Raw genomic sequence first — 17,555 nt, 5'->3', positions numbered from 1 at the left:
TTTTTTAAATAATAATGTATAATTTGTAAGCCTGTACTATTTATTATACATAAGTATATTGATGCCATGTAAAAGCCGAATTAATTTTTGTTTTTATATAATTTGTATTTAATATAATTTCAATATAAATATAGTAATAAGAATAGTATATATTTTTTAAAAAAATTTTTTGTTTTATATTTCAAAAATTTTTCAATATATTTTATTTCTTTTTTGTTTCTGATTTTGAAATTTATACATACCACTTTTTAATATTTAATTATATTTATTTTGTAAATGATTTTAGATAACACATTTTACGCAACAACATACTGCTGTAGTTGTAGTAGTAGTAGTAGTGTAGTAGTAGTAGCATTGAAATAATGAGTTCTCATATATATTGGATTTAGGAGGAGTACAAATATTACACAAAGCATATTTTGAATCTTTCGGATTTTTTATACACTCCGCCGGATCTAGGATCGAAAACAAAAAAAAATTTTTTTTTATACTTATACGTATTCTATTTATTTGTTTATTATTCTATCAATATTATATTTTGATTTTTTTTTTTTGAATATTTTTTTTAATTTTTTTTTAATCCTGAAAAAATTACATAAAGTTTATAATTCAATTGATTCAATTTTTTGAAAAATTTTATATTTTTAATTTTTTCAATATATTCAAGAAATATTTATTTTATAATAATTATATACATATACATACACATATACTGGTTATAAATTTTAAATTATTAATTTATATAAAAAAGAGGTGGAAACATAAATTTATTTTGTAAGTTTTTGTTAGCAATATAATTAAAATTTAATTTTTGTTTTTTTCTTTTTTTTCTATTTTTAATATAAACTTTTAAGATTTTAAATGAAATTTGCAAAATTTAATTTATAATATAATATAAATTTTTCTCAATGATTATTTAAAACAATCTTACCATGTCAATTCATCTAAAATAATAAAATTAATTATAAAGTGTTTATATATTTTTTTGTGTATAAGAGGGACTTTTTGCGTATATAATGTTATTTTTTAATAATATACAAATTTTTAAATTATGGAATTTGTATATAATTTCAAAATATTCAATATAATAGTTATACAAAATGTAAGAAAAATAAAATGACAAAATGATAAAATGTAAAATGATAAATAAGTAAATGAATTAATTAAGTTTGTAAAAAGTTAAAATACCTGAAATTTTAATATTTTAATTTTTTATAGAAGTTAAATAATTATAAATTGTATCAATCATGTTTAATATGTTTATACATCAATATGTAAAAAATAATATATTTCATTTTGTTAAGTTTTCATAATCGTGAACTCCATCTCTTACTATTTTTTTTTTTGAAATTTTACAGTTCGTTCGTATTTGAAAGGAATTAACCCCCTTATAATATGAAAATAAGTGGGAATATCAAAATTAATTGTATATATTTGCCATTTTATACCCCTAGTTTTTAATTTTACATCATATAAATTACATTAAATCAATTCCACCTGATTATGCTATTTAAATTGCATTTTTATATTGATATTGAAATATATTAAATAAGAAAATGAATACAAGGAAAAAAAATGTTATTTACACCCAGATCTCGAATAACTACTGATATTGGGAATTTCATTGATTGCGTAGCTATTGATATATATAAAATCTATAATCAATGTGTAAAGAGTAAAGCAGAGAGATTCTCCAAGACCAATGATCCTGAAGTTCTCGAAAATAATTATATTGAATATAATAATCAATAAATTGGATGCAATAAAAATTCGATGAAAAACTATATGATGGAATATATCTAAAGAGTGTATTAAACTCAATGCAAAACGCCTCCTAATGCGTGAATCTGCAATTCATTCTTTCATTTCCAGATCCTTATATATGAAGTCCAAATTACCACTACTCTTTTCCATGGACGTTAATACGAGCTGTTCTTACATGGAATTTTGTAACAGAGACTCTTTTTTTATTTTTTGAACTAAATTATAATTAAATTAACTATTTTATAAATTTTATTAAACTTTCTAAAGTATGTGGTGTCAAACGCTTAATAAACCTTTTTTTGTTTTTGTTTTGAAAATCGATAACAAAATATGAATCGATTATTAAAAATAAAGAATTTTATTACAAATTCAACGATATTTAAAAATTTGTTCATTCACAATGGCAGGATTTTGTTATAAACTACCAAAATTCAAAATTTTATTTAAAATTTTTTATAAGTTTGCAAAAAAAATCTGAAAAATAAAAAAAAAAATTTTTTTTTTGTTCACAAAAATTTTGATAATTTTGTAACCCCATATATGATTTTTTATAATTTTCTTAAATTCCAATATATTTCTGTAATCAACCGTAATAATTAACCTGTAGGTGCACAAATAATATCAAATTTTAATTCTAAAATAATTTATATTAATTAATATTAATATAAAAATTGAGTTAATTTCATGATTACCTCTAATAACCAAGATTAAATGAAATCTTTTGAATATGATGAAAGAAATATATTAATTGCAAAAAATATTATGCGTTATTCCCTACAATTTTACGCTTGTTGTTTTGAATTAAAATTTTTGGAAATTTGACAAATTCAAGATTGTTACTAATAATAATTATTTACTTGAAAATCTTTTTCTAGTTTTTGAAAATAACGTAAGATTTGTTGATTCTGTTACAATCATCATTTATAGCGTTCATATTGTTTATTTAATAAGAAAAAGAAAAACTTTAATACTTTTATGTTTATAAAACATTAAACGGAATTTTGAATTTTAATATTGAATAAAAACGAAATATTAAGTAGATATTAATTTTTTATAAATGCAAAGTGTAATTATATATTGATAGTTGTACAATAATCAATTGTTTTGATATAAAAATATTAGTTTGCATTTTGTTTTTTTTTTTTTTTAATATTATTGTTATTCATATGAATTAAGTTTAAGAATTGATACAATAAATATTTTCAATTAATATTTTCTTTATAATACAATATTAATTTCGCGTGGTACTGTTAAAGACAAGATGGAAGTAATTAACACTCTATTTAAATAGCTTTAAAGTTTAATGTAAGATTTATAAAACTTTTATAAAATATTTTAAAATCTTTTTAATTACAAAGTAAAATATACAAACAATAATGTATATTTTATTTTAAGTTTAGATAATGCGAAGGGAATATACTTGAATCAAAAATTATATGATTAATATAATAAATGCTGATTTGATATTATATGTTTCTAAATAGAATTGGAGGAAGAATGTAGTTTTACATAAATATTTATTATAAAGATTTTTATAATTTGTTATTATTGATCAATATCTTAAACTTTTACAAAAAAAAAAAAAACTAATTTACAATGAAATTATAACGTATAAAAAAAATTAAAGATAAAATTTTTCAATATGTTTCCCTTAAATATATTTATTTAATTATTTTCATAAAAATTTGTTAATGTTTTCTTTTATTTTGATTTAAAGTATGTGTCGTATTGTAAGACTTTAAAAAATTCAATTATCAGCAAAATGCAGCAATTACTATTTATTACAAAATTTTTTTTAATTTATAATTCGAAAATTAATATTGAAAAACTAGAATTCGAATACTTTTTAATATTTTTATTAATTATTTTACATCATTTAAAAAAACATTTAACTCAATATCTATATTTTATTTAAAGTTTCATTGTTTTTTAATTAAATATTAAGCATATATTTTTTAAAACAATAATTTTTTCCGGGTTTTATAAAAAAAAAAATAATTAATTTCTTACAACAGTTATACATTAACTTTAAATCAAGAATTACAAAATATTATTTTGGATTTCGAAGACTTTAATATTAATAACAATTATATAATAGTAAAATTTTATTTGTTTTTTTTTTTGTTACCATTTTACCACATTATTGTAAAATGCCATTTATTTCTTCCTCTCCTTCATCCATCGCCATCTGATAACGCTATAATTTCATTTTTCATACGTTTTGGCTGCTGTTCTTTCTACTATGACTTTCCATAAAATTAATCGAATTTTATTTTTAAATAGTACGTACACCTATATTTAATTTCCTATTGATTAAAATTTCATACACATATTTTATATTGAATTTTTTTTAGCATAAATTATATTTGTAATTGCTAAGTTTTTATTATTACTTAATATTTTGTATTTAATTTTTTTTTCTTTTTCTTTTTTTTTTTTATATATATTTGAAACAAATATATTTTGCTAAATTCTAAAATGTATTTATTTAAAAAATAACTATAAACTAAAACACAAAAATGTGTTTTCCTCAATTTGCGTACCAAAAAAGAAATATTTTCAAATAATAAACGAAGACTATATGATTTTCATATATTATTTTAAAATATTTTAAATTATTCAATCACTTTTAAACGGACACATCATACTATCTGGAAAGAATCATTTATATTGGATGGAATATTATATAATAAAAATTTATTATTAAATTAAAAGCAGAAAAAAAAATTCTAAAAATTTTTTACAAAAAAGTTAGAAAGATATTTTTAAATTAAAAGTTTAAGGAATATACAAATGTCAAATGCGAAAATATAAAAAAAATAAGTTAAAATTTTTTTGTAATATAAAAATATTACAAAAAATTATTTAAAAAAAAAAAAAGGTAATAAATTAAAAAGGAATACATTTTTGATTTTTAAAAAACTTTGTTTTAAAACAAAATAATTTTTCAAAGTGTCATCTACTTACATTTAATTTTTGTCATTCTGATTGGTTTGCTGATTTGGTTGAGGAGGTTGTGGTCCAGCAGGATAACCACCGCCGGGGTAACCACCTTGATAACCTGGATAACCCTGACCTGCAGCAGCTGCTGCAGCTGCAGCATATTGTGCATATTGTGAATACTGTGCATATTGTGCCATACTCTGAGGGTATCCTGCTGGACCAGCTCCGGGTGCTGGTCCACCAGGAGCATTAGGATTACCAGGACCGTTAGGGTTACCTGGACCGGCAGCGCTACCCGGCACACCACCTGCTGGATTGTTACTACTGCTTGGGTTACCAGATGGATTTGCATTTGTACCAGAGGCAACCTACAATTTTCAAAGCATGTAACATAAATGAAATAAAAAAAATATCGTACTTTTTAGAAATTGTAAAAATAAAAATAAAATCGTACTTTTGCAGCAGCCACTTGTTTCTCTATTTGTTCAGCTTCTTCTATTTTACCGATCCTTCTATAATATTCTATCCATTGTTGACTATAATCTTGGACACCAGCTGCTGTTGCCGCAGCAGGCGCTGCTGGAGCAGCTGGTGTAGGTTGCATCATTTGAGCCGCAGCCATTCCCGCAACAGCAGCACTGACTGCACCATTTTGACCAGCCGCTTGTTTAGCTTTTAATTGCTGTTCGATCATTTCTGCTTCCCTAGTCATTCCCATTGATCTACGAAAAATTAAGGGAACAAAAAAAAAAAAGAAAAATCGAAAGATACGAAAAATTTGATTGCAAAGATTGCTAATTTTTTTCTAAAAAATATATTTCGTAATTCCTACTTGTAATATTCAATCCATTGCTGTGAGTAGTCTGGAGCGCCTCCCGCTGCCGCAGCGGTTGTCATTTGCATAGCAGCTTGCTGTGTTGCATCCCAGCCTTGCTGATAGCCCCACTGTTGTTGGTATGCAGCTGCTGTAGTATCTGCTTGCATGTTGCCATAGCCAGCAGCAGCGTTTCCCGCATGATTTGGAATCGTGTTTCCGATTGGTTTTCTTGATAATATTACAATATCCACATTAATTTTTTCTGAAATCATTTGCCTTGCGGTCTCAATTTGTTCTGCAGTTCCTTTGCATTTAAACATTTTCTCTGATGGAGGGTTTACTGCCGCTCGATCCATTTCACAATAAGCCCCAGATTGTTGGTTAATCAATTTTATTGTTTCACCACCACGTCCAATAACGATCTAAAAATTAAGATAATTATGAGAAAACAAATGAATTTACATAAGAAAAAATAACATACTCCACACTTTGAAGCTGGAACAGAAAATGTTACTTCTTCTCTTTGAGGTTGTTGAGTATGATTCACTCCATAGCCATAACCGTAGGCCGAATTTCCGTTATCTTGATTAGTATTCCGATTCATTTGCCCACCTGACATTTGATTACTTTTCTGTAATATGAAACGTTAAAATTTCATATAAGTGATTAAAAGAATTTTGTAATGATAATCATTACCATAACACTTTCAATTAGATCTTCAATCATTCTTTTGGCATCATCAACTTGCTGCCTTGTTCCTTGTATAATACATCTTCGATCACCAGGAGCATCATTTTTGCCTTGTATGAATTGTAATTTACATCCAGTTTCTCCTTGAATTTTTTTAATCATATCGCCACCTTTACCAATAACAACTCCTACCGCTATTTTAGGTACAAAAACCTCAGCTTGCTCACCTCCGGCACTGAAACCAGTTCTAAATTGCGGTTCCTTTTCAACGATTAAATCAAATACCAAACTTTTTGCATGTTCAATTTTTTGTGGGTCGCCGGATATTCGTAACGGTTTTTCCTAAATATGTTGTGTTAATTGTGTTTAACATTCAAATGCAAAACAAATATTTTTCGACAAAAAAAAAAGGAATATAAAAAAATATTTTTGTTTTTCTAATTAAGTTCAAATTCTGAATTAGAAAGTAGTATTTAGTTTATTACAATTGCTTCTTGGTTGGGTCCATCTTGAATAATGACCATTTTTGCACCAGTTTTCTCTTGAAGTTGTTTAATGGTTTCGCCACCTTTACCAATCACTAGACCCACCTTTGGTCCAGGAACCATTATTTCTTGGTATGGAGGATATCCATTTGCCCCAGGAGGAGGTATAGTTATCGAAGTAACTATTTCAATCATACCATTCCCATTCTGAGTGGCCAATTGTTGTATCATTTCCTTGGCCTTAGTGACTGAATCCCGTCCCCCTCTTAATGTACATATACAATCTTTATTTGTTTTTATATTTTTTAATTACCAAACGCGTTTATATATACATTTTATATTTTATTTATTTTAATTTCAAAATGATTTGATCAAAAATTCAAATATGTATGTTCAATAAAACAAATATAAAATTTGAAAAGAAAAATAGAATTTTTATGTTTTAAATATAATAAAATTTAATAATAACAAAAAAAACATTCAAAGTACATACCAGACTCATTTGACATTTGAATTTTGCAGCCCGATTCAACTTGAATGTGTGACAAATTATCATTACCATTGCGACCAGTCATAAAACTTAATATATTATCAGGAAAACGAATTTGTTCTTCAATAGTATTTCCAGCTGTAGCTGCTAAACGTGCTGCAACTAGAAGAGTTAATAACTTGAAACGCTTCACAAATATTTCAAGAATAACCAAAACTCACCTGCAGCTGCCTGTGCTATAGCCTGTGACATATTCTGAGGACCGTTATTGTTCATCCCACCCGAAGGATGATGATTTTCTGATTGATTGTTAAACTTTTTAGCATCTGGTCCTCCGTCCTCGTCAAAACTTCTTTTTATTCCTCCAGTACTTTGTTGTTGTTGACTGCCCGGTTGAATTTTTGCTGCGATCTTAAAAAAAAGTCCAAATTTACTATAAAATTATATTTTTATACTTATAAAAAAAGAAAACTATTTTTATTTCATATCACTGGGGGTTGAATTTTAGCCCCGCCTCAGCAAAGTTTAATACGTCATTCGTAAAAGCATTAATTAATATTGCTTTAATAGAACCAATATACTTTAGGCACAAAATTAAAGTAGATTTTTTTTATTTTTTTGCATTTGCATTTTAATAGCATACTACTTAAATAATTTTGCGGTATCGATTTTTTTTATAAAAGTATATATAACTCTATATATATATGTACACTTTTAGAGCAGACATTTTTTTTTCTTTGCGAAAATTAATGCCATTTTACTTACGGCTTTAGCTCTTTGGAGAGCTGCTGCGAAAGCTTGAGATTGATTTAACTGCGATTGAGGTGGAGCAACAGAAGAATAATCACTCATTTTCTTCAAAATAAATAAAAAAGAAATAATATCTTTCGCCTTATTTTTAAATTAAAAACGCTTAAATTTTCCACGCTTTTTATTTCAATGGCGACCGATGAAGATCTTTCAAAATTTAATTTATCCAGAACGAATATGTCAAAAGTGACGCATAAAGTAGAATCTCCAAGCAACTTAAACTGCCAACGTGGCAGTATAGAGTAGATATAAAAACAAAAAATATACTTGGGTAGTGAACTTTTATTCTAAAAGTGAAAGTATTAAGTAATATGTGTTTCTACATCAAATAATAAACTTCGTCTTCGGTACCAGAAAAACAATCATATTTGTAATGCAACAGATATACATATATCCTATTTTGGCTTTAATTTCAATAAATCGATGTAATATTTTTTTTTCAGTAATATATGAATTATTTCATGAGGAATGTCATTTTAAAAATTCTATACTATACGAACGTGTGAAAAGCTATTCCAAACAAAATGATTGAGCTTAAAATTTAAGATATTTTTAAGAAACATAAAGTTTTATATAAAATTTTTATTAATTAAAATTGATCAAAATATTATTTCTAAAATAATAATTATGTTTTGTTAACATTAAACAGCAAACAGAATGCTAGAAAATACTGCAAATTAATTTTTAAATAATGTTTCAGCAAAATATTTAAGATTTTAAGTGCAAAATGCAATTATTTTCTTTAATAATCCTCTCACTAACTAAATGTTCTATTAGCAAACTGCGACGGCAGTACTGTTTTGAAAGTATAAGAAACTGCAATATATGTTATTAAATTGTAATAAATCATAAGTAAACAAAAATGTAAACAAAAATATAAACGTCAATATATTAGGCGGGCTGAACAGTATGTTTGAAAAATTTTTTTATGTTTTGTGTTTGTATTCCATAAAGCCCATAACTCATTCAATTTTTCAAAATTAGGGTGGCGAAATAATAAAATCAATTTAGAAAATATAAATTTCGTTATTTTTTTCAACTTATACATATAATCAATGGGAATTCTAGGTTTATCCAAGTTAATTGCCGATGTTGCTCCTTTCGCAATAAAAGAAGCTGATATTAAAACATTTTTCGGTAAAAAATTTTTTTGTAAAACTGTCGAAAATAAATATTAAAAATATACCTTACCATAACTATTTAAAATATACCTTAGGGCGTAAAGTTGCAGTTGATGCTTCAATGTGCTTGTATCAGTTCCTGATTGCAGTGCGGAGCGAAGGTTCACGCAGCTTAAGTATTCCTTATTCCCTGCTTTCATATATTTTTTTATTAAATTTAGGGGCTCAGTTAACAACAGTTGATGGTGAGCCAACTTCTCATTTAATGGGCGTATTTTATAGAACTATTCGTTTACTTGAAAATGGTATTAAACCTGTTTATGTATTTGATGGAAAACCACCAGATTTGAAATCAGGTGAATTGGCAAAACGTGCCGAAAGACGTGAAGAAGCTAAAAAAGCATTAGAGAAAGCTACAGAAGCGGGAGATGAAGCTGAAATGGAGAAATTCAATAGACGTCTTGTGCGTGTAACAAAAGAACATTCAAATGAAGCTAAAGAACTGCTAAAACTAATGGGAGTTCCATATGTTGATGCACCATGTGAAGCTGAAGCACAATGTGCAGCAATGGTAAAAGCTGGAAAAGTCTATGCAACAGCTACGGAAGATATGGATGCTTTAACATTTGGCTCTTCCTTAATGCTTCGGCATTTGACATTTAGTGAAGCAAGAAAAATGCCAGTTAAAGAATATAATTATGAGAAAATCTTAAAAGGATTCGAGTTATCGAAAGAAGAGGTACAAAAATTTTTGTTTCACTCAACGCAAATTAATGTATGTTCTTGTTTCTAGTTTATAGATCTATGCATATTGTTGGGTTGCGATTATTGCGATAGCATAAAAGGAATTGGTCCAAAGAGGGCTATTGAATTAATAACGCAATACAAAAATATAGAAACAATAGTGGAAAATATTGATACAAAAAAATATACAATTCCAGATGATTGGAATTATCAAGTTGCAAGAGATTTATTTATTAATCCAGAAGTAAAAAATGCGGAAGAAATAGAGGTTATTTTATCAAAAGATACAACTTGTTCTTTTTTTTTGATAAATATTTTTTAATTTTAGTTAAAATGGACAGATCCTGATGAAGAAGGCTTAGTTAAATTTTTATGCGGTGACCGCCAATTTAATGAAGAACGAGTTCGAAACGGGGCAAGAAAATTATTAAAATCAAAAAATTCTTCAACGCAAGGACGACTTGATAGTTTTTTTAAAGTAAGCAATCGTAAAAACAATGTTACATGTTATTATAAAGAATATTTTAGGTATTACCGTCTTCTGCACCTTCTCCAAAACGAAAAGCAGAGGATTCCAAAAAAAATGTTAACAAAAAGCTCAAAAGTGGTTCTGCAAACCGAGGAAGAAAACCAAAATAATGAAAAAATCAAAGAAAATTTTATTTGCCCTTAATATGTATTTTAATAAAGATATTGCTTTGCCAACGCCCTCAAAAATCTAGTTTTTCTAACTGTTGCTGCTTCTCGTTTTATTTCTTCATTGTTATTTGCATTTAGCTCTAATTGGCTAATTACGGCAATCTGAAAATACGTATACATATATATATATAATGATAGATCGTGTTTAGCATAAATTTTTATTACAGCTTCTAGTTTCTTATTATGTTCTCCTTTTTTATAATGATGATTTATTATGAATTCCAAAAGTGTTGAGTCCCAAATACAACTATAATAAGCATCCATAGAATCAGAGTTTGAGGTTTTTTCAGATATATTTTTAAAAGCTAAGCCATAATCAATTTCATCTAAAAACTAAATTTCCATCGTTAATGAAGAATTTTTATTTCAAGCTTAAGATTTTTTACTTGACATAAAACAGCAGCTTGCATATAGCATCCCAAATTCGTGCAACATTTTATCATTTTCCTTACAATGTAATCATCAATTACCGATCTCTGCAATGGTAAGCTACAATATTCCGAAGCTGTAATTATGGCATTAATATAACATCTCATAGCTGCTTCATTGTTTCCGATAGCTAAAAAAAATTTGAAAGTAAATGAAATTTACTATTTCTATCTAATTTACATAATTCTAAATCCCCCCTTAATTTTAACCATCCTGTGTTTTGGGGATAATATTTCAAAGCTTCTTTTAATAACCAATTTAATGTTTCTGAAACTGATCTGACGTTATATCCCATAGGACTAAAAGAAAATTATGTTTTTAAAGGTGAATAATTTAATTCTTAATATTTTTTACTTTATAATATTTGTGGGCCATAAAAACATGTATTCGCCATTAATATCAAAATTTGAATCATCTTTCAAAATGTTATGAATTTTAGACAATAACGAAATAGCTAAAGAAAATACTAACTGATCTCTTATCTTCTTTAAGAATGGATATAAACTTGTTGATATTTGCAGGCCTGGAGAGTTACGAGCACTGTTATTTCCACTTTGAGGATTAGAATTGTTATTGCCACCAGTATTTGGAGCAGAAATATTGTTTCCTCGCTTATTCGATCCGGAAGAAAATATATTTAAAACTATGTCCCAAGCATCTCGACATATTTTTTTACTACCTTTCAATTTTTCCAATTCTAAAAATGTAGATGCAAATGCAACATGTAATTCTACACAAGGTAGTTTTTTTTCTAAGAACATTATAGCGTTCCATTCATTACAATTTAATAGTAGAATTGTGCAATGCTCGATTATCTATAAAACATTTTTCATAATATCGAATGGCAATATTATAGATTATTTTAATAATAAACATAAAAGCGGAAATACTTTACCTCTATTCTTGGAATTATGTTTTCATTGCCTTGTAATGTATTGAGACATTGTTTACATTTATTAATGAGAATTTGGTCTACGGATTTTTTGTTCCACTTTTCTAATGCTTGTGTTATTTGTACTAAGAGAATTTCCCATGTAACCAATTTGCCTAATTTTGTTATGGCTGCTGTGTTCACTAGGTCTGGTCGTTGAGTCTCTTGTTTTAATACAGTTAACATTGATATTGCTCCATAATAGTCCTACGATATATAAAACAAAATAAAAAAAAAATATCAAAAAAAAAAATTTACACTTTTAACAGCCATCTCTCTAGCTTTTCCCATCAAAACATAAGAAAAGTCTTGTAAAAATCCACGTTGTAGTGAACTTAGAATCTGATTTATGGGTTGTGGAATTTGCCAACTAGGATTTACTGTCCATAGAGGCCTTGTTGGATTTGTTGATGCTAACTTTACCAAAAGTTTTCTTACAGCATTAGCTCCTGAGCAGGAAATTAATTGTCTTTCAATGTTACCAATCTCAATTCGCGGTACTTGAAAGTCAATAAGTATTAAAGCCAAATATTTAAGTAAAAAGTAAATACTTACTCTTCGATGAAGTTTTCCAATCATCCTGACATGCTAACTGAGGTACAAAAATTTCTTCCTCTGTAATTTCTTTGGTCAAATTATCCAGTTCACTTTGACTAAATAGCTCATTAAATGTACGAAGTTGTTCTATAAATTTTTTTCCGCTTACATTGTTTGATTTTAAAATACAATCAATTAAAAAATCTTTTATTTTGTTCTTTTCATTTATATTGCAGTGTAGTAATATATCTTGAATACCATTAATTATCATAGAAAAGCAGTCATAGTTTTTGTATTTTTCAAAGAAATCAATGTTCGAAAAAATATTTCCATCTTCAAATATACTTCTTATAACATTTAACGCTGCTATCTCCATTTCAAAATCTTTAGATTCTTTTAGTGTACCACGGCTTATTGCTCCTTCAATATCCAACTCAATAATTCTTCTAGTACTCAAAGGAATCTCACGCTGATGATTGTCCATTTTTAATAAATCTGTTATACCTTCGTATTGATTAAGCAAAGACCTATTGAGTTTTTCAGTCAATTTAACAGGAGTTTCACTTACACCACATGCTAGCAACACCCCCTCCAATTCATCATCTTCAATATGACAATAATGAAAATTATTTTCATCACCACTTATTTTATATTCCAATTTTAGTTCAAGCAAATAACGCCGACATTCAATAACGGCATCATGCGCCGCTTTATAATCTTTAGCAAACAAATAGTAACCTACTAAATCGTAATAAATTTGAGCTCTTATCTCACTATTTGATATAACCTTCATAGCGTCGTAATTTTGTACAATTTTTTCAGTGTTTGCTAGAACGGGTATAAATGTCTCATAAGTTAGTATGTGGAACTGTTCATTTGAAGCAACAACATTTTTCAAATAATCAATACTCGGCTGCGGTGGTATTTCTGGGGCAAATGGATGCACGGGTTCTGCTGGAACTGGTCTGTGAAAAATTTTGCAATTAAAATTAGTTATTCTTAAATTATTATATACTTACAAACTTGGTGCAGGGGGTCTACAAGCTTTTAATGCCATGTCTTTTAAAATTTGAAGGCGTAATACCCAGCGATGATAAAGAGTAAGTGCAAATTTGGCGGCATTTTCAGAACCTTCTGCAGCTGAAAACAATAAAAATCAATTTTTATATAAAGAAGCAGAAGTTTTGTGCAAACTTACAAGTTTTTTCTGCAAAATCTTCTGAGATTGGAATATTTATGGTTTTTCCAAATGATAAAGTACATAGATCTTTTAATAAATGAATCTGCTTTTGTACGGGTAAATTTTTCTCAATTATATCTGAAATGTATGTAAATAAGCCATATTAGAATAAAATTATACATATGCCAAGCTTGATTGTTACCTACCCAAATTCCATTTAATATGAGTTGCAATTTTTAATGTTAATATTTTCAAAGCAATTGATTTTCTTGGCATTTTAAGTCCTTCTGGGGTAGGTGTTGGTGGATTTTGTATAGGTATATTACCTTCAGTTTCAGGATTTGTTGCCCCTGTTAAATCGTATTGAGGTATCATTTGATTTTCAGGCGCCATTTGAATAAATTGAGAAATCAATTCAATTGGAGAAGGATCTTTTAAAATAAATTATTTGAAATAAGATTAAAGGAAAAATGTTTAAATAATATTTTAATTTTCTATTTCACCTGGATTTAATTTTTTCAAATGCGAATTCAACAAATTTGGATTCAATAAAAATTCAAACCATAGCACAGTTTCCGCAGATAAGGGAACAGATTTGGGTTTTAATGGATTGTCCATTTTATAAAAAAAAAATTGATACACTTATGTAAAATTTATAAAAAGTTAAATACAAAATTTGTTTATTTTTATTTTAATAATTCACTCCACAATGTATTTAATTGATAATATTGTTGTAAAATTGTAAACAAAAGCCGGCAGTTGTCAAAATTTGTATGTAGTTAACTTCTTTAACTCTTTAGTAGCTGCTGCAAACCAGTGTTTACAAAGTGTAATTTTTAAATGAAAAATGTAGTAAAATGTAATCATTTAATTTATTTCAGTTATTACATAATTTGGTAACAATATAAGAAGTATTATTTTCTTTTTTTAGTAATTAAGATTTTTTTTACCATTAAATCAAAACGTTTTTTTATTTTGAAAATTTTGTGAAGCATTTACTAATTATAATCATGTAGTAAAATTATGTCCGTTCCGTTAGTTAAGGGTACGAAATTGTAGTAGTATGTATGTTATTTTTATCGCAGAATAATTACATTGTAAATTTTTTAGCAAACATAAGTCAATAAAATTTATAAGAGTATAATCAGTGTCCAATTTAAATTTAATATTAAAAATAGAATTCTATATAGCGTGGGTGTTAAAATAATAATAACGACAAAAAAAGCACGTAGTATTTTAGATAATAATGATATTATTATTTAGAGTTAACAAAAAAACTGATCGTCTTCTACATTCTTTTTGTGTTGATTTAAAAATGGAATGCTATATAAAAATCATATTTAATAATAAAAAATTTTTACATATTTGTACTGTTGTTTACATTACATACATATGTACATATATACAATATACTAATATAGCATTGATTTAAATAAAAAAGAACATATAGATAGGAACATTCTATATAATATATGTGTGTATGAAATGTAGTTTTTTAATTGTTAAAATATTAAAAGCTTTATAAGATCAGGTTTTAGTGAACTTCTTCTAATAATTACATCATCAAATTAATTACATAAGTATTTTATAAAATATTCCAAATATGTATACACATATGTGTACAATGAGAACATTGCATTCTGTATGAACTATGACGTTATTTTTATAACATACACACATATTATGTGTACACATATTGTACATTATTTTACATATTAATTGTGAAGAGCCGCATATCTAAACCGTAATCAATTTTTTGCAAGCTTTTTATCTTGAACAAAATCAATTGATATGCAAATTAAAATATAAGTAGCAATAATAAAAAAAATTTTAGAAATAAAGAAAAATTAAAAAAAAAAGGAATTTTATCAAGCTGACTAATAAAATATCAAAGATAGGTGAATATCAAAGTAGCTCATATGTGAAACATTTCTTATTATTGTTTCTCTATTTTAGTTAATCGTTGAATTTTGATGTAGAAAGAAGCGAATTATGGTATTTTCCAGTATGTATATAGTGTTTTTTTATATTTTATAAAAAAAATAAGTGTTATACTATTGTTAATTTGCAATGTTATATGAAAACCATATTGGAATTGAACCTTTTGAAAATGATAGTAGATCGTGTGTTGTTATTAATATATATCTGTGTATCAATAAATTAAAGGGTTAAATTGAATTTTAATTATAAGAGAGTACATATTATTATAAACAAACTTATTTATACATACACACGTATATAGGAATTATTTATTGATTAGATATGAAATATTTGACAAATATTAATTAAATTCTTTCCTTAATATAAATATTAAATATGTATATGTACGTATATATACTTTTATATGAACATATATGTATGTATTTGAACGTTAATTTAAAAATGATTCAGATATACGAGGAAAAATAATTAAATGAAACTGCGCTTATGTGTTTCAACGATAATTGTGCAATTTTAGTTCGATGTTTCTTTGTTTTTAATTAATACTGATAATTTTATATAGAGATAGATTTTTTAATAAAAATTTAATTGCAATTGAAAATGATTCAAGAATATAAAATAATAACAAAATAAATACAATAATAGGTATACAGTATATAATAAATAAAGAAATAAATTAACTACACAAAAAAATTTAAGAAAGTTATGCTCCTATTAAATTTGAAAAATGAAGTTGGTAAATTATACAGTAAAAATAGACCCAGGACACTTTTAAATAGCTAAAATTAATTACGACATTATTAATCAATAGATTTTACTACATTTTTAAAGAAATTCTCATTAGAAATAGCGTTAGAAATACCACCAAGCCTTCAGTTTGCATACGTGTTCCTTAAGCCTACAGTTTCGCGTCAAAAAACATATTAGAATTTTCAAATGATTCTTCAATATCCTTATGATCGCTTAAATGTGCTGCCAATTGTAACTGCCCAAATGCCTTTTTGTTTACCGAGGGCCCAGATAGCTCCATAGCTCCAGGTTTTCTCTTTAACTGCGCTTCTTAGCACCTTTTGGATTTTGCTTGGTCCGCAAAAGGACTCCGGCCCAACAAAACGAAGTGATCCTATGCTTCCCCAGCATATCTGCTTGCTCATTTGCTCCTAATTCAAGGTGTCCTGGCGGCCAGTACAGCATAACCCAGTTGCCCTGACCAAATCGGTCGAGTTTGCTTCTGGCAAGAATACCAGAGCCCTATACCTATATTTCCATTTGAGATGGAGTAGCGCTTCGTATCTTATAAGACGTTCTACATACAGATTCACGCATGTAAATATTTTTTGCATGCGCATTTGTATATATATAAAAGGTCTCTCTATAACTATAAACTTTTAAAAATCATTAAAAATTTAATCAAAATTAATATTAAAAATTATAATAATATGCATTTTAGGTTAAATATAATTGGAATGTCTGATTTAATGTCTGAATTAATAAAAATATGCAATACTGTAAAAAAAATTGTATAAATACATTGTACGTATGCGATGGAACCAATGACATTTATTAATATGCGTGTCATTATATTTCATTAAAATTCAACAAGTCATTAATTAATAAGAAAATTAGATTTTATACAATAATTATACAAAAATGAAGAATTAATAATCAATTGATTTGCATAAACATTTTTATATACTTATAGGTGAAATTTCTCATTTAACAAATATTTTAACACTTTATTATAAAGGTAAGAAATTCAATATTTTTTTAAATACGTTGTATGGCTAATATTGTAAAAATTTTTAATATTTTAGCACATTGTGAGAACAATGAAAACTCTGATGCAAAAGTCAAGGAAATTCAACAAATTTTAAAAGAAATGAATGCAGAACGATTTAAAGAACTTATGAAAAAAGTATATAAAGAATTAAATAAATTTGGAAAGACTAGTTGGGAAGAAATCGTTGATGAACC

General features: G+C 26.4%; 3 protein-coding genes across 6 annotated transcripts; 1 reads left to right on the top strand and 2 right to left on the bottom strand.

The window, feature by feature from the left end:
* Positions 1–3,472: 3,472 nt before the first annotated feature.
* On the bottom strand, positions 3,473–8,153 carry LOC129612683 (far upstream element-binding protein 3). 3 transcript variants are annotated; one of them, XM_055526434.1, is made up of 10 exons: positions 7,955–8,153; positions 7,411–7,600; positions 7,193–7,345; positions 6,700–6,983; positions 6,221–6,556; positions 6,006–6,155; positions 5,540–5,946; positions 5,162–5,429; positions 4,732–5,075; positions 3,473–4,415 (listed from the first exon to the last, which is right to left on the bottom strand). In XM_055526434.1, the coding sequence occupies exons 1-9, from the start codon at positions 8,039–8,041 to the stop codon at positions 4,734–4,736; spliced, it is 2,217 nt and encodes a 738-aa protein (XP_055382409.1). In that variant the 5' UTR covers positions 8,042–8,153; the 3' UTR covers positions 3,473–4,415; positions 4,732–4,733. The 3 variants fall into 3 exon arrangements, with proteins under 3 accessions (XP_055382409.1, XP_055382410.1, XP_055382408.1); XM_055526435.1 differs by having other exon boundaries at positions 7,193–7,336; XM_055526433.1 differs by having other exon boundaries at positions 3,474–4,415; positions 7,193–7,351.
* A 749-nt stretch (positions 8,154–8,902) lies between these two features.
* Positions 8,903–10,575, top strand: LOC129612703 (flap endonuclease 1). The gene is made up of 6 exons (XM_055526459.1): positions 8,903–9,136; positions 9,216–9,281; positions 9,342–9,859; positions 9,914–10,132; positions 10,193–10,342; positions 10,393–10,575. Exons 1-6 carry the CDS (start codon positions 9,055–9,057, stop codon positions 10,501–10,503), a joined length of 1,146 nt encoding a protein of 381 aa, XP_055382434.1. The 5' UTR covers positions 8,903–9,054; the 3' UTR covers positions 10,504–10,575.
* Positions 10,504–14,359, bottom strand: LOC129612702 (integrator complex subunit 8). 2 transcript variants are annotated; one of them, XM_055526457.1, is made up of 12 exons: positions 14,144–14,359; positions 13,847–14,071; positions 13,659–13,778; positions 13,480–13,600; positions 12,479–13,425; positions 12,182–12,423; positions 11,888–12,130; positions 11,347–11,807; positions 11,173–11,291; positions 10,950–11,122; positions 10,729–10,896; positions 10,504–10,665 (listed from the first exon to the last, which is right to left on the bottom strand). In XM_055526457.1, the coding sequence occupies exons 1-12, from the start codon at positions 14,256–14,258 to the stop codon at positions 10,546–10,548; spliced, it is 3,054 nt and encodes a 1,017-aa protein (XP_055382432.1). In that variant the 5' UTR covers positions 14,259–14,359; the 3' UTR covers positions 10,504–10,545. The 2 variants fall into 2 exon arrangements, with proteins under 2 accessions (XP_055382432.1, XP_055382433.1); XM_055526458.1 differs by having other exon boundaries at positions 11,464–11,807.
* Between the last annotated feature and the right edge of the window lie 3,196 nt (positions 14,360–17,555).

The sequence above is a fragment of the Condylostylus longicornis genome, unplaced genomic scaffold (genome assembly GCF_029603195.1).
Source record: "Condylostylus longicornis isolate FDR11 unplaced genomic scaffold, ASM2960319v2 ptg000076l, whole genome shotgun sequence".
Classification (NCBI taxonomy): Eukaryota; Metazoa; Arthropoda; class Insecta; order Diptera; family Dolichopodidae; genus Condylostylus; species Condylostylus longicornis.
This window is presented reverse-complemented; position numbering and strand designations above follow the sequence as displayed.

What these genes read in the sequence shown, in the direction of transcription:
- LOC129612683 (XM_055526433.1), bottom strand. Translation starts at nt 8,041, where the DNA reads ATGAGTGATTATTCTTCTGTTGCTCCACCTCAATCGCAGTTAAATCAA. An exon ending in TCAAATGTCAAATGAGTCTG is followed by an intron (nt 6,984 to 7,192) that starts GTATGTACTTTG and finishes AAACAAATAAAG; the next exon opens with ATTGTATATGTACATTAAGA. An exon ending in AACAAGTGGCTGCTGCAAAA is followed by an intron (nt 5,076 to 5,161) that starts GTACGATTTTAT and finishes TGAAAATTGTAG; the next exon opens with GTTGCCTCTGGTACAAATGC.
- LOC129612703 (XM_055526459.1), top strand. Translation starts at nt 9,055, where the DNA reads ATGGGAATTCTAGGTTTATCCAAGTTAATTGCCGATGTTGCTCCTTTC. An exon ending in GATTGCAGTGCGGAGCGAAG is followed by an intron (nt 9,282 to 9,341) that starts GTTCACGCAGCT and finishes TATTAAATTTAG; the next exon opens with GGGCTCAGTTAACAACAGTT. An exon ending in TCGAGTTATCGAAAGAAGAG is followed by an intron (nt 9,860 to 9,913) that starts GTACAAAAATTT and finishes TCTTGTTTCTAG; the next exon opens with TTTATAGATCTATGCATATT.
- LOC129612702 (XM_055526457.1), bottom strand. Translation starts at nt 14,258, where the DNA reads ATGGACAATCCATTAAAACCCAAATCTGTTCCCTTATCTGCGGAAACT. An exon ending in AGATTTTGCAGAAAAAACTT is followed by an intron (nt 13,601 to 13,658) that starts GTAAGTTTGCAC and finishes TATTGTTTTCAG; the next exon opens with CTGCAGAAGGTTCTGAAAAT. An exon ending in ACATAATTCCAAGAATAGAG is followed by an intron (nt 11,808 to 11,887) that starts GTAAAGTATTTC and finishes AATGTTTTATAG; the next exon opens with ATAATCGAGCATTGCACAAT.